This window comes from Phymastichus coffea, unplaced genomic scaffold, assembly GCF_024137745.1.
Source record: "Phymastichus coffea isolate CEN01 unplaced genomic scaffold, Cenicafe_Pcof_1.1 PCOF00010, whole genome shotgun sequence".
NCBI classification, from domain to species: domain Eukaryota; kingdom Metazoa; phylum Arthropoda; class Insecta; order Hymenoptera; family Eulophidae; genus Phymastichus; species Phymastichus coffea.
In genome coordinates, this window is record NW_026706821.1 from 1,356,783 (window position 1) to 1,383,304 (window position 26,522).

General features: G+C 35.2%; 1 protein-coding gene across 1 annotated transcript in view; it reads right to left on the reverse strand.

The window, feature by feature from the left end:
- LOC131671547 (serine/threonine-protein kinase Pak) overlaps nucleotides 1–17,945 on the reverse strand; it is a 492,626-nt gene extending 474,681 nt beyond the window's left edge. Inside the window, exons 1-2 of the mRNA XM_058948051.1 lie at nucleotides 17,754–17,945; nucleotides 17,288–17,357 (exon numbers count right to left, since the gene is read on the reverse strand). Coding sequence (XP_058804034.1) covers nucleotides 17,288–17,340 — 53 coding nt within the window. The 5' untranslated portion in view covers nucleotides 17,341–17,357; nucleotides 17,754–17,945. The remainder of the gene's footprint in view (nucleotides 1–17,287; nucleotides 17,358–17,753) is intronic.
- Between the last annotated feature and the right edge of the window lie 8,577 nt (nucleotides 17,946–26,522).

Here is a 26,522-nt window from a genome sequence, read left to right on the forward strand (position 1 = left end):
AATATCTACATATAAAGTAGTACGCGCAATCTATGTTTTTAATATCACTAGCACTACCAGCACCGAATTCGTTCTCACGCTATCGTGAATGTTATTTATGGAAGCGTTTTTGAAAATGTAATAATTTTAACCTTTCAATTTTCTAAAGTCTGTTTATTTATATTCTCTTATATCGGTACAACAAATCGACTTCATATCCAAGCGGTTGAATCTGTTTTCAAAATATTGTGACTTAATTTTGAAATATTTGACTCTCCTGATTATAAGAAACCAAGGCTAATAACTACAGGTATATGTTTAGTTTACCTCTACTGAGTTCAGAAATCAACGCAGTCATTGAAGTAGCATTAACAGTTAAGAAAAATCTTGAAAAATCCAGTTTTTTATATAATTATATAATATATACATATAATTATATAATGATAAATAAACATATAATCTTATATAATTATATGTATGTTCATGTAGTAAATTTACAGATACGCTCGAACATATGTACACACATGCACGCAGTCACACGAACACACGTGTGCGTGTGTGTGTGTTTCCATATATACAACGTAATTACTCGATTTAACGACTAGTTTCCTAATAAAACGTAAAATTTATGATTGCATACGTCTCTAGGGCTTGATTATTTTACTTTTTGAATTTATATGACGATAAGCTAACAATATTTCATAGGTTATTATACATGTTTTCCATGTAATTTTTTGTGTAGAATCGAATGGTACAATTAGTTTTTACATAGAAATCGTGTGCGAAGATTTAATGGCCAAGAACCACAAAAAATGTCGAAAAAAATTGGTTTTTCGCTTTTTTTTCAGGGACCCACAGCGAAATTCAACTTTTTAAGTATACCATTGAATTATTCATAAAAAACTACGTAATTAAAAAAAAATGTTGTGTAGCCATTTTTTGAAGCAAAGATCACTTAGAAAATTTTTTTTTACTTAAAAAATTTGTTTAGGTTAGAAAAACTCATTGATATAGATCGAAAAAATTCACACATACTTGTCTTAATAAACAGTATACGTGTGATTTATTTTCGTAGCGATATCATAATTGGTACCCAAGAAAAAATGGTGGACCATTTAATGCTAACCTCAACGATGCTAAAATTTTGGAGGAGCTATTAAATTCACCTGAAGGTCTTAACAGTGTTTTAGAAAAAGGAGATTACTTTAACTTAGATAGCGGATTTCGTGATGTAGTCCCACTTTTGACAAGTATGGGTTACAGAGTACTTATGCCGGCGTTGAAAGGAAAACGAAATCAATTGACAGTAGAAGAATCAAATGAATCTCGATTGGTAACTAAAGTTAGATGGGTTGTTGAAGCTATACATGGTGTAGTTGGACAAAAGCATAAACTTCTTCACAACCAATTTCATAATTCTCAATTGCACAGTGCTGGATTGTACTGTCGAATTGCCTGTTTTCTCAATAATTTATTTGGAAAACGTCTCAATTCAGATGTCGGAAAAATAAATTCGATCATCGAAAGAATTAACGAGACAAAAAATTTGAAAAATACTTTGGCTGAATTCGTTGAAGAGAATAACTGGAATAGAAAAACTACACCATTCAGTACAGTTTCATCAAACGATTTACTTGATTTTCCAGAACTGACTATTGATGAATTACAAATACTGTTCACTGGTACATATCAATTGTCTCAAGCTGTGTGTTATTTAGCGGAAATGATGGACGAGAACGGATCTGTATCTCTCAAGTCTTCCAAAGAAGAAACTGGAATTATCAGATTTGAAGTAAAATCAAGACATATCAATAGCAAAACGTACAAGTCTTACGTACACTACCTACCAAATACTTATGGTATAAAGGGTGTGAAAAGATACTGTTGTAATTGTGCTAACGGTAACAGAACCGTAGGCTGTTGCTCTCACGTTGCATCCATAATTTATTACTTGAGTCATGCTCGATATTTGTCGCGCATCTTGAAGCCAGCAGAACACTTAACTCATTTGTTTGATATTGATAATATTGTACCTGTCATTGATGAAGATAGTGATGAAGATTGAAGTTTTATATTTTATCCAAGAATTCTTGAAAAAATGTCATATATTGTTATTATAACGTTTTAAATTACAGATATTTGAAAATCAATGCTCAGTAGTCTTCATTATTTTCCTTCTACAACGTAATTACTCGATTTTACGACTAGTTTCCTAATAAAACGTAAAATTTATGATTGCATACGTCTCTAGGGCTTGATTATTTTACTTTTTGAATTTATATGACGATAAGCTAACAATATTTCATAGGTTATTATACATGTTTTCCATGTAATTTTTTGTGTAGAATCGAATGGTACAATTAGTTTTCACATAGAAATCGTGTGCGAAGATTTAATGGCCAAGAACCACAAAAAATGTCGAAAAAAATTGGTTTTTCGCTTTTTTTTCAGGGACCCACAGCGAAATTCAACTTTTTAAGTATACCATTGAATTATTCATAAAAAACTACGTAATTAAAAAAAAAAATATTGTGTAGCCATTTTTTGAAGCAAAGATACTACACACGAAAAACGTATCCAAGACCATGTGAATTCTGACTACAATAAGACAAATCCAAAATTTCCAACAAGCATTTGCAAATCATGCCGCATAACACTCTCAGAGCATGATAATGGTGAATGTCAGCGGCCTTTACCGAAAATGCCAAACTATTCCATGATCCAACTGCCAAAAAGTACAAGATCTACAGGTAATATATGCTATTGCTACATTTGTCGAACGGCAAGAGCTACAAATCATTCAAAAGCAAAAGTTAGACGAGGTAATACTAGACAATTTAGCACGAAGATTAATAAATCGAATGGGTTATTGGGTTATTGTTAGCGTGGCGTCAATTTCTAGTGTTGATTCGAAAGATAGCGAGTCGAGTTCAGATTCGATTTTACGGTGTAAGATATGTTTGAGTGAAATTGGTAAAGGTAGATCACATAATTACAATAGCCGTGCTACTCTTCGTGAAAATGCTTTGGAACTCGTCGAAAATCTTCCTATAAAGATGCAAGAGCAAAGTGCTAATAATATTTTGAAACGAAAAGTCGACGAACTAGATGACTCTAACGAATTGAGTCTGAGTTCGTTTGCAGGACGTGAAATGAGAATTGCTCTAAATCCAACCAAAAAAGTTAAAACTGTTGAAATTTCTATTGATGAATTAGATGATTTTAGAGTAAATACACGGGCCTTGATGAATCACATGAAAAAAGTAACAAGTCTCATAAGATCTAATATCGGAAGAAGCACTTTACCACCAAATTATGTTGAACATATGTCGAAAAACAACAAAAAAATGGAACATTTGTATAATCTTGACGAATTATATTTCGATACTGATTGTAAAGAGAGCAAAGAAAAAAGATCTGTTGTATGGGCAAATGCTGAAGAGCTATTAGATTACGTTGTAAATTATCGAGAAATAATTGGGCATACAAACATAAAAGTTATGATGGATGGTGGCCAAGGTTTCTTGAAAATTTGCTTATCTGTCTTTTCAGAAATTGATCGATTCAATGGTGAGACTAATAAAACTCCTCAACAAACCAGCGTGCAAAAATTATTAATTTTAGGTATGGTGCCAATGGTCAAAGAAACGTATGATAACGCTAAATTACTTTTCGATTTGATAAAACTCAATGATATATCATTCAAATTCGTGTCCGATTTCAAATTATTATTGATTGTAAATGGCCAACAGACTGCGTCAGCATCGTTTCCATGCCCATACTGTTTTGTAAGATTGTGTGATCTACGACTTCATAAGGAAAATATTGATTCGTATGCTCTCAAAATATATGGTGATTTAAATCGTGACTACAATAGATATTGTGAACTCAGTAAACTAGAAGAATATGAAAATAAAAATATTGCTAAAGAGTGCCATAGTACCGTTAACCAACCTCTATTCGTTGAACTCGATGATACTTTTGTATTAAAAAAATGTATGATTCCAGAGCTGCATATATTGCAAGGGTTCGTCAACCATTTATTCTGGAAAGGTATAGTACCTCTAGTCAGTCGTGGAAAAGCTTTATTGTGGCCTATGAAGCTGAATCTTATCTCACGAAATTATTTTGGCGAATGCTTTGAAGGTAATGCTTGCCGAACGCTTTTGAAAGAAGCTGACAAATTGAACGACTACGAAATTTACAAAGAAGTCGGCTATTCTGCATTAGTACCTTATATTTCTGCATTTAAGGTGATGAACAAAATTGTTCACGGTTATTTTAGAGCTCAGACTGTAAATTCTGAATATAATTTACAAACTCTCTTGAAAGAATTGAATTTTGCATTAGGAAGTACTGAAACATCTGAAACTTTGAAAATTCACGTATTATTGCAGCACTTGTCAGACTGTCTAAAATTTCTTGATAACAATGGCCTAGGTCTTTGGTCAGAGCAAGCAGGGGAATCGGTTCATAGAGAATTTTGTAAAACTTGGGAAAGCTTTAAAATTAATTCTATTGCAAATCCAAGGTATGCTGAGAATTTGAAAAGAACCGTAGTGCAATTTTCATCGCTAAACCTCTAATAATGTCTCTTCGTATATAAAGAAAACCTGCTGTTTAATTAACTAATTACTCATGTTTTTGGAACTTGAACTGTAATTGTCATTAAAAATAAATATATTTTTATAGCTGTAATCTTTATTTTATTATATTTTCTCATCCTTTCAACGAATATGAAGAAGAGTAATTTGATACTTCATATTTACAATAGTAAATCAGCTGGAAACTTCAATCGACGATATTTCACGAACGGAAGCAGCTTTGATTTCGGTTGAGCCAGATTTTCAACCTATAGGTACTCAGAAATAAGATGCCGTCAGCCGTTTTTGTCGTCAATTTAGGTCGAATTGTTCCGCCTTTCTGATCACCGTGTACGTCTACAACAAAATCCATCGTAGTAACTGAGGAATCGACGTCGACGACTGCGTCAATACAGACGAATGAATGTCTTTTTATACTGAGCTTGCATTTGTTGATGTCCCACTATAATTTTTCGATCAATCACAATCGTTCACCCCCCTCTATACTTTTTCCGACCAATCAGCATTGACGAGTAATGAATATAACGCGATGGATTTGTCAAATCTGCTCAGTTGAGTAACTAGCATCATGGCTGAGTATTTCAAGAACACAGCTTTGTTGCTCTTGCGCGCACATCGTCTGGCGAATGCAGGTTATGCTAGTGACGAAGACATCGAAAGATGGTTGACACTGGGTTCATTGGCTTTGCGCAAAGCTGATGAACTTTCTCGTTCGCCTAGCTTGATCGTGTCTGGCAGACAGAAGCTGCAGGCAGCTATGTGCATGATTAGAAGCATTTTACATCTGCTAAATGAATACAAATGAATACAATAATACATGTGGTGAGCAAGCATAGCGAACAATCCATATACGAACCTCTCGTTATTTTGGATGTAGTTGGTGAAGGTCTCGAAACGGTTAGTACTACTACTACTACTTCTACTACTACTACCACTACACCGGCTGTTGTTAATCCAGCTCAAGAGTCAACAGTTCACTGGAACGACATCAATAGTGCGTTCAAAGGTAGAATAGAGACTGGTGTGATAACCAATCTGAAATATCTGGATTTGAATGAGTTTTTGAGGCATGCCAAACCATTATTCCATGCTCAAATTAAGGAGACCTTGAAGAAACATAGTTCTTTAAAAGTTAATGCCGTACTGGATGCCGAGTATGCAGTCGAAAAGAATAATTGCGATGAAAAGCTCGATGTGAAGCATTTCAATACGAAGATGGCGCCGATATACCTAACCACAGACATAGACGAGTGGTTCGTCGAAAACGTTTTACAACCAATCAGTAAGAGCACGGAAGAATTTCAAGAGCAAGACTCGGGCTGGTCTCTTCGCGTTATATTAAACTTAACCGTAAATATCAGCAAGTACAATCCTATGAGAGCTGGTTCTTACGTTGAATTGCCCAAGCCTATTAAAAGAAAGAGAGCCTGTGTGAACGTGCGGAACAACGACAACGAATGCTTCAAATGGGCCATCCTTTCGGCGTTACATCCAGTCGCAAGGAATGCATGCCGTGTCACTGCCTATACTGCTCATCAAGATAAATATAATTTTCAAAGATCTATCATTTCCGGTACACCCGAAAGAAGTCGTGAAATTTGAAAAGCAAAACAACGTTTCAGTGAACGTGTACTTTTTAAATTTGAATAATGGGTCCTACGATGTGTTACCGCAACATTTGACCGATGAGAAAAAAGACAGGCACGTGAATCTTCTTCTAGTGGAAAATTATTATATCGATGTGAACGAAAAGCAGCAGCAGCAGCAACAGCAGCAGCAAATGGAACGTTCCGGTATACCAAACAAAGTGCACTACGTTTGGATAAAAGACTTATCTCGATTGATGTATCGACAGTTGTCATTTCGCAAATGTAAGTCGTACATATGCGATCGTTGCTTGCACTATTTTCTAACTGAAGAGAGATTGAAAACGCACGAGATCGACTGTAAAAATGTGAATATTTGTACAATTGTGCTTCCCAGTGTCAAGGATAAATATTTAATTTGAAAACTTTAAAAATGAGTGCGCGGTACCGTTCGTCGTGTACGCCGATTTTGAGTCTCTTGGAAGCGATGTCCAACGACGAGCGGATCTATCAACGTCACAAACCGTACAGCGTTGGCTTTTTCGTCAAGTGTAGCTACGATGACTCTCTTTCGCGTTATCGAAGCTACAGACAGAAAACCGTCGATGACGTTGGTCCGGCCAAGTGGTTCGTTCGCAATCTTCACGACTTGGCCAAGTATCTGCAAGAGTTGTACAGAAGCCCGCAGCCTATGGAAAATTTAACGTTCCAAGAGGCATTTAGCTTTCTTCGTGCTACGCTATGTCATATATGTAATAGGCCTTTTGTCGAGAATGAAAAAAAAAAGACAGAAAAGTTCGCGATCATTGTTACTTTACGGGAAAGTATCGTGGAGCTGCTCACAGCACGTGTAACATTCCTTATCAAGAATCGCGAACTATACCCGTTTTTTTTCACAATCTCAGCGGATACGATGCGCATCTATTTATCCGAGAAATCTCGAACGAATTTCCCGGTCGAGTGAGCCTCATTCCTCAAACCAAGGAAAAATACATATCTTTTACGTGGAAGTATACGTGGAAGGTACCGATATAAAGCTGCGTTTCGTCGATTCGTTTCGATTTATGCCGTCTACGCTCGACAAACTATCGTCGTACTTGGAAAAACACGATATTCTAGAGCGACATTTTCAGCAAGATGACGTATACACACTGCCGCAGATTGCCCTACTCAAGAGAAAAGGTGTATTTCCGTATGACTATGTGTCGTCGTTTACAAAACTCGAGGAGACGACGACGCTTCCACGAAAGCAAGATTTTTACAGCAGTCTGTACGATTCGGATATCAGCGATGAGGAGTACAGTCACGCGGAGAACGTTTGGAGAACGTTCGACATCGCCGATCTCGGCAACTATAACAGTGACGAAGAAATGCAATTGCACAACATACTGGAAAAAATAATAAGACAGCATGTAGAAAATTCTGATGTTGATGTTCAAGAAGAAACGACATTGTATTTTTGCGATGAAAATGAAATTTATCCAGAAGCTATTGAGTACATGGAAAACGAAGAATCTGAGGATTTTCTAAAAGAATTAAATAATCCATGTGAGCAAGACAAAATTGACTTTAAATATAAAGAAGAAGCAGTAAAGTTTTGGTTGAGTGGAAAAGGTAAGCCTTATTCATTTAATACTGTAAAGCACAAATACAAACATGTAACTAGCAAGCGACAATTACGACGATGGAAACAGCAAGTTGAAGCAGGAGGCAGTAGATATGATAAATTATTCAAGATATCAGAATATGTTTTCAATAATTTTAATGAAGCTATGATATCGAAGATGACTGTACATGATATTGATTTGAAAAGATGGGCTTTACAAAAAAAAGCTGAAATAGCTATACCTTTGTTCAAAGCATCGAATTGGTGGATCTGGCAATTTAAAAAAAAACATAATATAGTATCTCGAAAAATCACTAAATTTGTTACAACAGATTCATTGAAAAGTATTGATGAAATTGAAAATCAATGTGAAACTTTTAGAGTTGAAATTAAACCATTGCTTACAAGATACAGTGCAAGCAATGTATATAATTCTGATCAGAGCGGATTTAATTTGGAGATTCACAGTGGTAGAACATTAAATTATAGAGGACTGAAAGAAATTCAAAGCATAGCACAATCACTGTCTTCCTTAACACACAGCTACACTATTTAACCTGTTATATCAGCAGAGGGTAATTTGCTTTCACCTTTATTTTTAGTATTGAAAGAAGCAAGTGGAGACTTTGGGCCTCGAGTTAGACAGACATTATTTACACCAGATAATGTATTAATACGAGCTTCTACATCTGGAAAGCTTTCTAAGCAACTGCTTCAGACGTGGATGCAAGAAGTATTTTTAAAAAATACTGGGAATTCATCGGTCTTACTTTTAGACTCTTGGAGTGGGCAATGTAATAATACCGTACAAGAAGTTGTACCGGAACAAGTAAGTTTAATGGTAATGACAATACCGCCTGGCACTACAGGTAAAATTCAGTCTTTGGATGTTTATGTTTTTCGATTCTGGAAGAATTTTGTAAGAAAGCTATCTGATTTTATTATTTTAATGCAATACAATATCAATTTACACGAAAGAACTTTTATCATAAAAATGCAATCCCTCGTACATAATCAGTTATCTTCTCCGAGGTATCATAATACTTTTAAGTATGCATGGTTCAAAAGTGGTTATATTAATAGACCTCCAAAATTTGATAATCCTGTTGAATTTTGCTTTGCCATAAAAGAAGAATCTGTATGTACCTACGAAGATAACATTGCAATTATAATTTGTAGTTGGTGTAAAAAAAGTTATGCTTCAATCATTTTTTTACAGAGTATCATTATTGTAAGAATTATATACTATAATTATATAAAATAATTCTCAAAAATATCAAACATATGTACGGGATAAATAGAAAGTTGTATTTTATATATGGTAATATGTATATGAATGTAATTATTAAAAAAAATAAATAAATAATATTTATAATAAACAAAATACCTAATAAAATGTTTTTTTATTGCCACTTTGGGACTCAAAATACAAATTTTTTCGGTAAAATTTGATATCACGTTTGAACGTGTAATTTCCCCTATAATTCGAATTTGCCATAAGCAACAGTAGTTTCCATTTGAAATTTTAAAGTTGAGCCAGATTTGGGCAAATTTTTGGAATTGGACCCAAAGAACTGAGTTTCCCATTTGAAAGAACGAAAAACATTACAAAAGAAACGCTATAAATCTTTTCAAGTGCAAAAAACACGACTTTTACACATATTTGAGGTTATGTAAGATCATAAGATAATTTTTTTCGGTCAAACTAATTAATATATCTTAAAGTATGAGTCTTTCCCTTCAAAATGAATTTTGAATCGTTCAGATATCTTTTTCTTTCACTGAGATATGATAATTTGAATTTAGCGTCTCGCCAACTTATGCACTTCAAGCGTATGTAGCTAATTATAATTGGCAACCCTGTTTTTACCACCTAAATTACGGTATGGGCCGCTACAAAAAAATACGTGTCCAATATTTTTCGATACTCTAATCGTATGCAAAGTTTGAAGAAAATCGGTGACGGACACCTCCCTGCCTTCCCTTGTTAGCTTCGTCCGCATTTTCTTTGTCTTCAAAAATAGACCGACATTGGTTTGAAATATTATTGAACAAGAATATTTTTCAACTCGCGACGCATTCGTTAATAATGAAATTTTCTGTTGCTATTTCGGCATGGTCTGAAATAGTCATATGTAAGAGTCGACTCCAGTGAATTAAGATATTCGCTAGAGCTCTTACATTAAAAACTTAATTTCACCGCGTTCGCGTCACTCGTTTGTAGAAGCTCTCCTCACCAATTTGCTCGTCTCGGTTCAGGCGTCGCATACGCAAACCAAATAAAGCACCTGAGAAAACGTCCGCCTCAAACGTTCCTGAGAGTGACCCGGACGTCACACGGTTCCCACAGCTCATGGGAAACAGTTTCAACTCTGCCGTTGGTCTTAATACTAAGGAAAAAAATTATTCCCTTAAAATTTGGAAGTTGAAATCATATGCCCCGCCGTCACATTATCAATAAATTAAAAATTAATTATTTATTTAAACTAATAAAAGTATATTAATCGAAATCATTGATTCAGTCATTACTGACAAAATTGTTAAAATTGATAATTTTTAATTAGCCTATTTTACATTTACATTATAAGATTTAGCCAGAAACGTAAATTAATTATTATTCAAATGTTATTAAATAATTCAAATATTTGTTATTTGTAATTATGTCTACAAGCGATAAGTTATTTTTCTATGTAAAAAATTTTAATTATTTTATTGTAAAATTTGTGCTATTGAATTAACTAACTTTGTTAGTTAAGAGCTTTCAATTACAATGTTTGCGATAATTGCGAATTATACGTAAATTATCTATATTACATTCTATATTTTTTACACTATTGAAATTTTCTTTACCGCTGTCCGTTTTATTTGTACTCGTAAATAAGAGAAAACGATTTTGCACATTTGCAGAAACAACGTATATAAGGCCACCCGACGTAAATGGGGCTCTAAAATCTGTATATATATAGGCTCAATTTTGAACAGGCGAGGATATTCTCTCCTAGCCTTGCAAAACGAACACTTGAGATTGAATAAATTTGGCTTTCACCTGAGTTATTTCTCTCTTTTGATTAGCTAAGCAAACCTTCCTTCTCCTATTGTGATTTATACTCGACTCATAGAACACTTCACACTATCAGAAACTAAAGCATGTCTTTCCTTAAGAACATTCTAAATAATTATATATTTTTATTATATAAATTTGATTTTCAATTTTAAGATCAAAATTATACATCACAAATTATTTTAGATACATTTACTTTATTCAATTTAAAACGAATTCTTACTCAATAATGCGAGAGACTACGAGAGTACGAACTAAATAATAAGTAATTAGTGACATCACATACTTACTTGAAGTCTTACGTTTTCACTTAATTTTTGCTTTTGCTTGATTTTTGCTTCTACTTGTTTTCCTATAATGAATAGTGCTATAATAAATATAAATTTTAAATGAGAGAATTTGTTTCCCTTCATTACCGAGAGAGAAAAAAATTACCTTTCGAGTTGGTACACCCGTACACAGAAGATAAAACGAGTAAGATTGCTAACTCGCTGTCTCTCTCTTTCCCTATGATTTCATAAATATTATTATTTTATAATTTCAATTCTGTAAGATTATTATTTTGTATGATACCAAATATGTACATCTATAATCCGGCACAAGGTAAGTAAGAAGAGAGAGATGCGAGTTCGCAGCGATACGTTCAATGTGTGTGAGCGAGACACGGAGAGAGAGACAGAGAGAGAAAGAGAGAGAGAGACAGGTACATTCGCATTGTAGGAGAGTAATCTTGCACGCTGATTGGTCGAGATAGATGGAACGAGAGGAGAGAGCTTGTGAAGCCGAGGAATAACTGTTTGACCCCCCCCCCCCCAGAGCAGATGCACATGTCTATTTTTTTATAGAGAGGTTGATTGCCAAGATTTGAAAATTGCTATTGTGATTACGCGTGTGTTGTACTACAGAAGGTTTTTTTTGGTACTGTGCAAAACCGTGGTGCTGTACCAGACTGAGTTTCCGTACATGATACTCAATTTCCGCATCGTTAACAACAGTGTTGTGTTCACTCTTACTAGAACTTTTGCGCTTACGCATTTAGCGGAACCATTGTTAAACTTGCTAAATTTGAAATTTAATAAAGACTAATATTTTTATAATATGTTTTCACGATATATAGGTATAAAATGATATGAAAATTGCAAAAATTTTAAGAAATAGGTAAAAGTAAAAAAAAAAATTTTTATTGTCTTTTGGAGTTTTATCGTAATATTTGAGAGTTGTGTAGTGTTTTTTTTTACTTAAATATCAATGAACAAATTAATCCACCCATACAGCCAAAAAAATGGTCGTCTCCATGACTTTCAACTAGCTTAAATAAATATATGTAATTCGAAATTTGAAAAATACTGTGCGACGGGTATACTCACTAATCGCGCAGGAAACTAGATTCATGATATGGTAGAAATCGTGCTTTGAAATCACTGTGATACTCACTTAATGTAAAGGCATTTACTCATTAAACTTATACATTGATATAACTACGAACAGAATTATAGTTATACTTCTCTTGCATATACCAAAATCTAAATAGCTTGACGCTACTAAACAAAATAAAAAACTATAAAACTATTTAAGCGCGCGTGCATAGGGAGAAATTGGCATAAATATTGCCAGACAATCCTCCATCGAACGTCCCATACTTCGTAGCAACAATTAATAAACCCAGCGGGACTGGCAATACTGGCTAGTCACAGGCTTCGTGAAGTAGCACTCTAGCATGCAAGAGAGAGAGAGAGATTGATTGATTGATGCCTTTTTATTTACTTTAACAGCAAAACATTGAAATACAATTTGATATACAGTACATATCTATAGTATATACAATATTTACATTGTTTTATAGTAATACCGTGTCAATTCGGTATACATTTTTGGTCAAGTTATCACAAATTATCGTAAAAGTGCTTAGAGATTTTCCCAGTCTATAAAACTGAGTCATCAAGCTGGTGATATAGAACAAACAAAGTTATGACTAGGCAGACTAGAATTAGACTATTTTTTATTGTTATTTTTCGTTGTTAATATTCGAAAGGAAATCAATGGTATTTGTCACAACAGACTAGCTTAATGTCTTGCTTGAAACTAATAATATAGTTAAAATTTCATTTTAGACTAGTTTACGTCATCGAACACTAATTTGTACGATTTAAAAGGTGCTCCAGTAGCATCTCTCCGGACCTACGCGCTAAATGTAGCAAAGTGCTCCCGTGCCCTTCTTTTAAGGCTGCCGAGCGATGGCGCATGTCTCAGGTCCGAGGGAATGGTGTTTCAAAGACAAGCACTCATCACCTGACCAAGCCTGAAAGCCATTTCCATTCTCGCTTTAACAACTCTCAGCTCCACCTGCCCCATCCTGCCCGGATACCTTGATTTATGCTCCTTGAAGAGCTCTATCAGGTAACCAGGTTCGCGTATAAGTACGCACATGTATATGAGCAGGGACTTAAAATATTCCCTACGCACGTCCGCACGAAGCCAGCTTAACTTTAGCCTAAATGGAGAGACCGAGACATCATGCAAGTTACCAAAGATGTATTTCACGCATGCATTGCTCAGTCTCTGCAGCCGCCCCCTCTGCTCCGCCGAGGCCCCTGGACATACTATAGTGCAACAGTCCAGGTGTGGCTGGACTATCGACTTCACCAATCTACGACAGAGCATCTTTGTGATGCACGATCTAATAAAGCGCAGGCCGTACAGAGCCCCCTGACTTTCACTACGACTTGGTTAATGTGCGATCTCCAAAACAGCTTACAATTCAGCACGATCCTAAAAATGGTTACCTCCTCACTGAAGGGAACAAATACACCCTCCTGCACTTCAATACCAGGCAATTCTTCCGTACAGATGTCATTTATATCTTTCTTAGTTGCGAAAATTATTGCTTTGGTCTTACCGGCATTCAGGTGCAGATCCGAGTACCGAGCCAAGTTCAATACCATTCCAGCCGCCTCCGTTAGCATTGGAATGCATCTTGCTAATACATTTTTAGGTATACGCCGATAAATCTGCAAGTCATCCGCATAGAAGAGGTGCGATATCTCATGTCCCCTGAGTACATTTTTCAGATGGTTGACATATACAAACAAAACAAGAGTGGACCCAGCACTGAGGTTTATGGGCCCCCCAGATTCGTCTCCCGCCAGTCCGAGCTATCATTCTTTGAGGTAACCTTTTGCAAGCGACCCTGCAGGTCAGCCCTAGAATAATAACAAGAAAGTTACCATCATTTTGTCAACGACCATCCGAATATCATCCATCAGCTTTATTCATGCTGCCTGGGTATGGTGATTCTGCCTAAAGCTAGTCTGGAGGGGATCAAGAAAATTTTCTTTATTTAGGTATTCCATGATCTGGTTATAGGTAAGCTTCTCAGGAACCTTTGACAGAAAGGAAAGCAAAGCTATCGGACGAAAGTCTGAGGCCGACGAAGGAGTTTCTTCCTCAAAGCTATCAGCTGTGCACATTTCCAAGCACCCGGGAATACTCTCCTAGTAAATAAGAAATTAAATATTGACCTCAGGTGTTCGCCTGCAGTTACATCTGATTGGCCGTCCCCACGTTCTAAGCGCTCTCAGAGGGCCCGCGACGAGGCCTCAAGACCCTCGTCTCCATCATATCTTCTCGTTCCAAAGATGGAAATACAACCTTTAGGGTCACAAGAGCCAGTTTGCGCATACCATCACGGAAAACATCTGGTGTTTCATTAAGTAGTCCATGGCTTTCAGCGCCCCTATCCTGCAGCAATGACACCGCTTCCACACATCAGTCCACACTAAGTTCCCACCTAAGACTGGAGCCTAAGACAGGTGTTTCTTTGGTAACACCTTCGTCTTGGTTGTCTTTAACTCTGTCGGTTAACGCGTTCTCTGAGCTGCTTATTTTATTAAGATCCAAACTTGTTTAAATCTTTCGTCGAGAGTGCGATTGTTCTCCAGAGGAGAACCGCATACTTTTTGCAGTTCTTTTATTACCGAGGATCACGCCCTTCAATGCCACGATGCGACCTTTAGTGGTACTTTACACACGATGTACAAACTAGAAGTTTCTGTTCATAAATCCAAAGTTGACTTCGAAATGTAACCTTAATTATAACCATAGGGTCAAAAACAAGATCATCAAAAATGACGTCTATCTAAGATGATCAACTTTTATTTCAAACGTTTTTTGCTAACCTTTGCGCGTACCGAGTTATTCGGGTGGACAAATTGAAATTAATAAAATTACCTCTATACGACTTTGCGAGGTCACCCGGAACCACATATGATACTTTATCCGAACGTAAAATTTTCAGCTATTTGTAAAACTGGTTGAAAATGAAGATTCCTATTTAAAATTCTAATTGTAACCTTCTGATAGATTCTAATGATCTAAAAAATTGATTTCATGGTTAACGTAAAGGTCATGATGACACCACAACTTTTGTCGAGGTCATTTCTTGCTGCCACACACTTTTAATGCGATATCCGATCCCCTTGATTAAAATAGCGTACCGCACACGTAAACGCGGGCGCATGTGTGTGTGTATGTGTGTGTGTGCGCGCGCGGGCGGGGACTCGTATAATCTACTAATATTCACGAGTATAGAGTCGTATGCTCGTATTCGAAATTACTTAGGATCTCCATATAGCTTCTATCACTCAGATAGTATTTTAAAAATACTAATTATTATTGCATAGTTACTATTAACTTGTAAGTAGCTCAAATTAATGGCTACTATAAAAAAAAAAACGTCAAACATTTGTATATACTAACCATACAAGTACAAGCGGTCACACACGAAGATCACCGCTCTGATTATAAAAGAATCAAATAATGCATTCTGAAAATTTAAATAGTTACTTGTATAGCTTACTTTAGCAATAAAGTCAAGTTCTATTAAAGTACTTCTTCTAATAACTAAATAATTATCAAATATTTTAATGTTATAGGAAACAATGGATTAGTATGTACATATTTTATGTACATTTTCAATTTTGTGCAAGATTTGTACAATATTTATATAATTTTCATCCAAATTATGTATACTTTCTTGGACTGATATTGGATAAAATTTATACATTTGCTTACAGTGGGGTCCAAATTTTTTGTCAATGATAGAGCAATACACTAATGCATACATTTATCCAAAGAACTCCTTTTAACAAGTTTAATTTGAACATAATTTGATAATAGGATAATTACTTTAACATTTTCTGTGTATGCATCTTATAATTTCAAATGTTTTTGACAGATATTTTCAAATTTAACATTTTGTTCGGTAAGTTTACCATTTTATTGTATTACATTTTAGTTGCCTCACTAATCAATAAAAATAATCTCATGAAATTTATCCACATGTTTATACCTCCAGATATAAGTGACAATGTTCCAATTATTAGCTTAAATTAACATAAAATATAAAGTTAATTATAACAAGTTAAAACTATGAAATCTTTTAGATAGTTGATTTGACAATATAATAATTTTAACAATGGATAGATACTCATTAATAAATTGTTTCTTACTGTTATATGTCAAGTTATTAAGTATTTAGTAAACTCTGGTGATATAATATATCAATTTGCTATTAATTCTAAGAAAGGTAAACTAAATTCAACATATTCACAATAGTATGTTTAATCTAACTACCCTATAATGAAAAATAATTGTCATCAAATATTAAAGTTTCACTTATAGTGGCATCAATGCTCACAATATTTTTAAATTTGGAAAATCACCTATAATGTTTTCAAATTAGCATCAATGCTATTAATTTTTGAATAATTTGCTCGAAAGTACTCGACTTAATTAAAATAATAAAATCTGTTTGAAACTTATAATTAAATAGAAAACAATATGTTGGTGATTATACTTAATAATTATAAAATTATGTTAAGTTTTCAAGGGATGTCTGTGCATGTATGTGTGTGTGTGTGTCTCTATCATATTGATTGATAAGAATCCATTTTAGATATCAGAGTTTAATAAATTATACTATTGCGTAATACAGTTATTGATAATTATCATGACTGAATATTAACAGCTCTATAAACAAATTTGATTTTATCAATTTAGATATATCCATATCATATGAATAAAATTTCATTGTTTGCTTAACTAAACAAAGTATTTCTATATTTTTTTACACGGATGAAATATATTTACAAAAAGATTCTTTACTTTTTATCATTAGAAGATATACCTTGATACCATATTCCAATTCTTTTTTGATAGACGCTATTATAAAATGACTATTATCATTTTAAAACTTAACAGTGTACTTTATAAAAACTATTTTGATTATAGTAGGAGATGTCTTACAGAGTGCTTATAGTGATTGGTATGATATTCGATGTGTGTCTGTAAATGATTGCCATAAAACGTAGCTCAGAAAATTTAAAATTATTTATGTACATGTTAAATATCGGATACCTTGACTAAATTATGTAAATAAATCCTTTCTATTTACCTATTGGATGTTAAACGCACTGGAGGAGCAGGTGGTTTATCATCATCTGACATTATGAAAACTTAAATTTCTGAAATGATTAAATATTATAAAATATAATTTTTTTAATTCATCTACTATTCAAATATATAGTCATCTAAAGTAAATATAATAATAAATTTTAAATAATTATCACATTTACGATACTGACATGAAAGTACAATACATTGTCAGAGTAGTTAAAGTTATTGCATCAATAATTTAAAACTACATGCAAAACAACAAACATGAATGATTAATTATCAATATTTACTCAAAAATTTAAAAACACTATACAAAGTCATCTTTAAAAAGATAATAAATTGTAATAAGCTATTTTCTTATTTTTATAAAACAAAATAATGTATTGAAGAATATAGAAGTTAACAAAATACATATTTCTTTTGTTTTTTAAAGTAATTGAATCAACTAAGAAATAAATACTTACATTAATTCATATTTACGCATTTATAAAGATTATTGATAGACTATAAGATCACGGACATCATGAACAGTATTAATCGTAAATGAGTGTATGTGAAAAATGAAATTTGTTAAATCATTTAAACATTTAATAATAATTTTTGTTAATTTTCTCACAATGTATACACTAAGTTTCCAGTTCCCACCCGCAAAAATAATACCGTCATTTCGACTACTAAAGCGCTATCTATCGGAGTGAGGGGTATTAATTCTTAGACCTCTTTAAAGTTTCAAATGTAATTTACAATCTCTAATTCTCAAAATCTTATACATTGTTTGATAATTGACAGTCCAATGGTAGACTGAAAACATGGAGACTATAAACAGAAGAACTAAGCAGACCTATCTCCTCGATATAAATGTTTCCGTAATTATAACTACTAAAATATCAGACTCTTGATATTTGGTCCATGCGCTACCCAGTGATGAGAATCCGATGACGCTACAAAAAATTTCATTTTCAAAAAGTCGTATCACATCTATATCGTTTATACAACTATGACAAAGATGTTCAGGAAGGCCGTATAAAAATATTATAGATAGAGTAGGAACACCATAGGCGCTCGTGTAAGCGAGTGCGTCCGGTCGATAAAAAAAAGAGAAACGATGGATTTGGTATTGCTGTCTTTGTCTACCGGCGCATGCCCATTGATGCAATACCTTTTTGCACGTGAATCAAATGCCTTTTATGAATGTATATAATTATGTAATTATGTTGAAAATTATACAGACGATTAAACAAGAATAATTGAATTAATTTCCAACTGTAAATATGTAAAGAAGCGACTCAATAAGTGAGTAATAAAGAAATTCTTCGCGTGCAATGTTTTTTCATAAAACACACAATTAAAATATTATCAATAAGGAGTCGATTTTAGAATTAAATTTGATATTATTTTTTGACAACCATTTTTTCATGCAAGATAAACCTACCCCTACCATATGTTTGATTATACTTTGCAGATAGGGACATATGAACGATAAATGAGCAATAACAAAATTGAATGCAACAATGAAGCGCTCATCAAAAATTATAAAGTTAAACATTTTATTTATTATGTTATGTCTAGGTGAGGAGATGTTGCTGCTAGACGTAATAATGTATACAAATACTGTCGCGTTGGTAAAAGTTGGATCTTAGTCAGGAGTTAAGCAGAGGTCGGTTAAAGGGATAGCGCCTTTATTATATGTAGCGCGTTTTAAGCAGATAACTTAGTTTCTTACCTTATTAGGATTGGATTTCAGAAGAGGTTTTTACGAACGGTCTTAGGTGTTTGCGGTTGATTCAGGATTTATTGTTTAAAGACAATTTTTATAATGCTTAGCAGAGTATAATCCCGGTTCTGAGTAGCCGGATAGTTAGACTTAAAAAATAACTATATTAGTACTTTGCGAAACGTATGCTGCGCGAACTGAATTACTTTGAACTGTCAAACTGCTGAACTGTCAACTGTGTATTGCGGATTTCGATCAAGCCTTTTTATGCCGTAGGCTGATGTGTCCCTTCCTGTGTTTTTGCCGAGTTAATATGCGGTGAGTAATATTCGCGGAAATATTATGGAGACGTGCTTAGACTAATCTATCCCGCTAGATAGATTTACAAATGTTCCCGGGAGGGTTGATACAATAGGAAGTTAAATTACCGAATCTCGGTTAATTACCACAACCTGTTATTTACTTATCATTATTCGTCACGTATTTATTCTTTGGTACTGACGTTACATGCCCACCCCTCGGAGTCCTTTGCTGATAAAGCAAGGGACTAGCGCTCTCCGAGCGCTACTGCAACTATTTTGTATGAGTATACATTTTTTGTTATCTTTTTTTTGTGTCTTTTCATTCTACATACATATTTGTATTTTTTTGTGTTTTGTTATATATATATATATTTTTATATCTTATTATATATTTTTGTGTTTTTTTTGTTATTATTATTATTTAATTATTCTAAGAATAGGAAGGACTTGGGATAGGATTACAGCAACTCCAAATGATGAACCTGCAAACTCCTCTTGAACCTACGTAAAAACTCCTTGCCGATACATCTGGCACAAGGGGCGTTACTGAGCATAAAATGCTCCGGGCGGATACATTCGGCCTCCATGCCTAGTTGCTGGTCCTTTGAAACGGCTGCGACGCGTGCTCGGCAGAAGAAACATCCCTGCCAATGTGCGGTATCTTGCCCGCACACACGGCATGGATTGAAAGGGGCTCGTCCGAACCCCTCTCCTCCGTAGGTTTCCTCGAAGAGGAATCTTAAGTGCAGGTGTCTGTGGTGAGCCTCCTGCAAAATATACTGCGTCAGCTCGTGGTGGTTCAAGCCTCCATCGTCGTCCAATAGCGGCAGCTCGGGATGCTGCATGCTCGTCTGGGCCTCCCGGTTCTCCCATCTTGTAAATAGTCGTAACATTGTTGCTGCCAACGTCCGGTTGTTCAATATCTGTTCCGTCGTCCAGGATCGATTGGCCTTCTTGCGTGGCGGGCCGAGTGTGGTAGTTGCCATGCGTTTCATCGTGCTGGTTTTATGGAGTGTCTGATATGACAGGGGGGTATGTTAGTGTTTTTATACCGTTTTTATTTTAGAAAGTGGGAAGAGTTGGAGGAGTGTCTGTTGTTTCGGATTTTTGGAGTGGGACCACTTGCACGGCCACGGGTGGGGAGTGAGGAGTGTCATAGTTGATTGGTAGCCTAAAATATTTTCCGTCAAGTAATGTCTGTGCAGATTTGCAGATCATTCTTTTTTCAGGAGTTAAGGGTGGATTCAGTTCTTGCATTGGTATATTTTCGAACCCGCGGTCTTTGTTACTGCACACTCTATATGCGCAGAGTATGCAAATTACTGCGATTATGGATGCGATAACGATTACAATGGTTACACCTAACGCTAAATATGCGTGCAATAATTTCGCTCGGTCCGAGTGCTAGTATCTGTTCTGATTATTATTTGTGTGTGGGCTTTTCATTACTATTTTGTTTGTAGTTATCAGAGAGATTTTCGGAATAACAAAATTTTCCGCCTTTAGTTTTTTTTATTAGCTCCTAAATAAATATGGTGGTTTATTCTAAGTTCGCACAGCTGGGGAATCTGTATTAATCCCGTACCATTCAAAGGAAAGGGTTGTAATACGCCGTTACAATTAATATCAAAGGAAGTATTGAGAGTCACTGAGTATAGCAAAACATTATTTTGTAACGTCAGTATAAGATAGTAGTCAGTTTCGGAGCTAATTTCAAGTTGGCAAAATACAAGATTTGACTCTTCCTGTGATGTTAACAGATTAAACTCGCAGGAATTATTGTTTGGCTTGCGTATAGTCGGGCGCGGGCACAGATAGAAGGAAAAAATACGTTTACATTCGTTATCAATTAAATTCTTGCTTACAAAGGCATAGGTAGTTTCTCCCTCTGTCACAGTCAGGTAATCACTTTGTGGTCTAATGAACTTAGCGATTTGGTTAGTTTTGTTAAGATACTGAAATACTGGTAGTAAATATAATTTGAAACTCTGTATACTGTTGCTTGCGACAAGGGGAAAAATTACTTCGACGATGATGTTCTTACGAAAGTAGACTACGTTAACTTCTGCAATTTGTTGTAGTGTTATGATATTGATTTTTGACATATGTACTGGCAACTTTGAATTAGTAAATGCCTTGATAGTTTTTATCGCGTTTAGTAAAAATTGCGGATTGAAAGAAAAGTGTTTGTTTTGCAAGAGTTGACGTACTTCGGTTGATATGTAAGTAAACTTATGTAAAATGTCGTTAATTTCGGCTAAAATACTGCTAATGTGTGTAGAATTATATACTGGGCTCATTGCGCTAGTAATGAAATCTGCGCGAGATTTTCTAAAAGCAAAAGATTTGTTTCAGATTGTAAATTATTTTCGGTAATATAAAATAAGTCGCCCATTTGTTCGGTCAAATTACTCTCGCACATATACAAAACATCTTCAAGGGCCTTATCGGCATGTTCGAGTAGGAGACTGTCTGGCGATGCTAGGGCATCCCGCCCCCCGTTGGGTGTGTCAAAAGCGTACGCGTTGAGAGAGGTGCTGACTGCTTCGTTGATGTGTTGGAGTTTTTTTGTTTCTTCGTAGGCTGTGTATATAGAACTTTTGATGAAATCGTTTATCTCGATTGTGTTGCAAGGACGGTAGTTAGTAGACTGATGAAAAGTACTCTGGGTAGGGGCATTTTGCTGGTGTTAGCTGGAAGAGTTTTTTATTTTTTTTTTTTTTCTTTTAATGTTTTTGTCTAGCGTTGACAGCGATTTTGTTAAAAAACTCCATCCATTCCCAATTGTCTATTTGGTCAAAGATGTTTATTAGTGTGGTTGGGGAGGTGTTATATTTTCTACGGAGCAGGAGCGGTGCTACTCGTGGGGACGAGTCAGAAGGGTAAGTGGTACTGGGTTTGAGTAGCTCGCTGAGTATGGTATTTTTGTCTTGGATGTCGCGATGATGACTAGCGGTGTAATGTGTTTGTGTAGGGGTGTTTTGGTCAGTGTGTTTCTCAAGGATATCTCTTATCTATGCTATATTTCATGGCTATGTGTAAGCAGTTAGAGTAGTGTTCATGAAATTGTTTTAAAGAGCGGATGTTTTTTGTTCGGAAAGGTAAAAGGCTGTTAATGCCGGGTGTTTTAGGAATTGAGTCTGTAGGTAACTCGAGGTTGGGATAGTGTAGAACGACATGATGTATGCAGTCTGTGCATTTAATGCATCGTATGGCGTATGGTGGTCTGTGAGGGCCGATGATTTTGACATAGACAAGGTTATATGATAATTGTTGTTGTATGGGTAGGGTGTAATGACAACTTGTGCAAGTAGGTGAAAAGTTACTATTCACATAACAAGTAACTTCTGCTTCCATTAAATTTGATTTGTTATGCAATGTGTTTTCAGTATGAGGTACTTTGTTGGGGGGGGATTGTTCATTAGTGTTATTTTTGTACATTTTTGTGGGATTTTACGGAAGGAAATTGGTAACGGGTGAGGTCTTTCGGTGTTTAGCAGCTGGTGGCTACTGCAATGTCTTGTAGTTACTTGTCAGTATCTTAAAAAAGAAAATAATGCAAAAACAGTTGTTTTTTTGTGTAATGTTCAGTGTTGTTATTTTCTAAAAGACTCTGATATGGGGCGGATTGAATTTCTTTTGATGCGATTGATGTCTATTAGATTTTTTTCTATTTGTACGGCGTGTAAGCGTGCGTCTTGTAATTTGTTGTAAAAAGTAAAAGGGCAAACGTAACGTCTGATTTCATGTTTGAGGCCCTTAATAAAAATATAAATAGCTAATTTTTCTCTCTGAGTTTCGTCTTCTGTAACTTCGATTAAAAACATTTGCGCGGCCTTTCCCATGACAATGTATTTTTGTAAATATGTATTTATTCTGTGTCCGAATTCCATTGCGGTTTCTTCTTGCATTTGTGTTGATATACTTAATCTCTTTTTTTCTATTATTAAGTCTTCGAATAATTTTCTTTTGGCTCTGTGATCCATGTTTTCAGACATATAGCTCTTGTTGACCTTTATATTTTGTTGATTAATGGTGGAATTTCTGGTTCTGATAATACTGGATATATCTGTCTCTGTGTGTAGCTTGGTTTCTGGGTCAATTGATCGTCACGTTCGATTTTAAAGATAGTAGTTCGCTCTTCGGGCTGTATTGCCGGCGGGGCTTCCTTGTTTAGCTTGTCTGGGTTTGTTTCTCTTTCAGGTTTCCTAGCTAGGTAAAGTAGCAAGTTAATCAAAGAATTCCAGAATGTGCCAAGTAGGTGTATGCTAAAGCCATAGAGGGAATGAAGGGCATAACTATGTATAATGGTATCAATTCATAATACGATTGAGGGTATCTTCGTCGAGTAGTTTAGATATGGATATTCCCGGGGCTAGATTGGATTTTCCAGCGAAGCCGAGCGCGATTAGATTAAGGACCGCGTTCCGTTCTGTAGGTAACATTATAAACTTACGAAGGTGTTTGATGTCGTTACATGTGTAAATTACGCTTGTCGCCGTGTTTATGGGGCTATTATATTCCAAATTTTGCTTGGCCTGAGGTTTGGTTTTGTGCGGGGTTTCTTGACTAATGACATCCGGAATAACTTTTACCAATGAGTCACCGAACTTATACATTACCGACATTTTAGTATCGCAAGCAGTTTTGGTTCCGTATTGTTTTATTATATGCGTACGAGGTGTGATAAACATCGAAGTCTCACCGCACGTGACCGGTAATTCTTGGTAGCACGTTTCGGCCTTTCTAGCTTTGACTTCTGTAGGTACGCACTTGATAATGTGTACTACTTCACCCGCCATCATGGCCATGTATCCGGGTTCTCTCATTAAATAATATGCTAAAAGGTCCGGTGATAAAGTGGCAATATTTAATGCATTCGTAATAACATTTCTTTCTAATTCGCATTGCTGTAGTAGTACGTCCCGGTATAATTTTAGCAAATGATTTTTGATATGTTTTTCAACAAATAATATTTTTGAATTTACATAAGTGAAAAGATCCAGATCGTGCATATTTTTAACTTTGTTAGAAATGAAATGTTCACCGAGCCTATTTTCTAATATGAATAATCTCGGGTGTTCTGTTTTAATAATTTCAAAACCGCACTGTATCATTCTACCGAGGTCTTTGAAAGCAAAAGATATATCCTCAGAATCTAATACATAAGTGGTCTTCGTTCATTGTCGATCTCCGTTACTTTAGTGACGGGTCCTGAATATAGATTAGTATACTTGCTGGCTTGGCATGCCTGAGACTCGGTTCTGTCTCAGAATGCGTATCCGAATATGCTATAAATGCAACGTACTTCAGTAAATTGACAAGAAGTTCCGGACTCGAGTTTGATTTTATTTGTTTCCAGTGTTACAGAGTTAAATCTTTCTTCGAGTGATACTGTTACGTCTCGTGCATAAACTACGAATAGCGAATGTGCGAAACGTACCAATATGATACAAGTGGCTGGTTGAGGCTCACAAGTAATGAGTAATATATGATATATGGATAGAAATGAATGTGGTTTATTATTTTGTTCTACTTACAGTCTCTGGAGTACTTTCAGTATTGTAGATCTCGGTATTTGGTTAGGTTGAATAATGAAGTTACACGTTCTCGTTTTAATGGATCGCGTATTTATTAAGATCAAATAGTATAGTTTGACAAGTAGTAATTGAATAGTTAGCCAAATTATCGAACAGGCTGGCACGTGGCTGTAGCGTCGATACGTAAAGTTTATTCGTCAATTGTCGAACTGACGTGTACGGAGTAACAATAATGACTGACTCTTTACAGGTGGTTCGTTTTATATACATAGATTTGTGCTTAATTAATCGTTAATGTTTCTGTGTAGTTGGGTAATTTTCCTTTCGAGTTCAATGTGCGTTGTGTAATGCTGAGTATGGTCTTTATGTTTTGCTGCCGTATAGTTTTCTGGTGGACGTGTACATAGTTTTGATTTTACGAAATTCGGAATTGCACGTTTTAAAGAGTGTAAATGAATAAAGATACATCTTGAGACGTAACACCTCGGGGCATAAGATATTGCAATTAATATGTATTGATTGCAATGGTTGGTTTTCGGTGGAAAAGATTATTTTATTATGTGCAATTCCGAGTTTCGGAAGTTTTGGAATTTGATTGCGTCGGTGGGACCATTTTTCTGCGAGGTGTACAAATTATTTGATATATAAAGGCTGCGTCGCTTCGATAGTTTACAAAGTGTTCTCTGCGCTTGTGACGAGAATATAGAATTTAACATGTACGGTTTCCCGAGAAAACGTTGTTCGATGGTTTGCGTAAGTATTTTGCTTATTTACAATATGTATATGTATATGTAAATGCTGTATATAGGTGTCTATAATGTATATATAATTTTGGTTTTTCTTTCCTTTAGTTTAAAGACTGGAAGTATACTCGTGCTGTCAGGCGTGCCAGGAGGGAGAGCCTGCCTATGCCCGTTGCGCCGAAATCTGGAACGAGGAACTATCGTAGGATAGAGGGAGGTGTTTCCGTTTTCCGATTCTTGCTTGATTGTTGGTTTTATTTTGTTTTTTTGTTGTTAGTTTCAGGATTGGACTGTTATCCGGGCTCTAAGGCAATGTGACCGGCTGACACGTACTTACTACTACCTTGGGGAGTATGGACTGGACGAGGACACTTGGGGTCTTCGTGATATGTTTTTTTATGAATTGCGTGTATATTGTAACGGGTTTCGTAGAGTTTATATGGAAGTATTCGACGATGATTATAAGGTTTTTATCGGGCCAAGTATATCACATCGGTATGATTGTAACTGTATCTAGTATGTATGACAAGTTATTATTCCCATTTTTCTTGCTTTTTACAATTTGTACTCATTAAATATAAAAAGATTGTTTGTGTTTTATAAATATAAAAATTGAATTTGAATTTTTTTTCATTGTCTTAGACCTATAGCGAATATTTCGCTTCCCTACCCGTTTAAAATTAGGCTACATTTGAGGAGTGTCATGTTTGTATTAGTTTAACTCTAGTGAAAACAAATGTTTATTTTTAGTTGAAAGAGTGGTTTGATTATTGAGGGTAAAAGGTGGTCTGTTTGGTAGAGGAGGTGGCGTTGTGTGTCTAGGTGTCGAGATAGGTATTGTAGGGATAATCTTGATTTCTTGCAGTTCCATGTGTTTTTCTTTGTCGTTGTCTGTTCTGTCTTCGCTTGGTTTCTCAAATTTGATGAGGAGGTG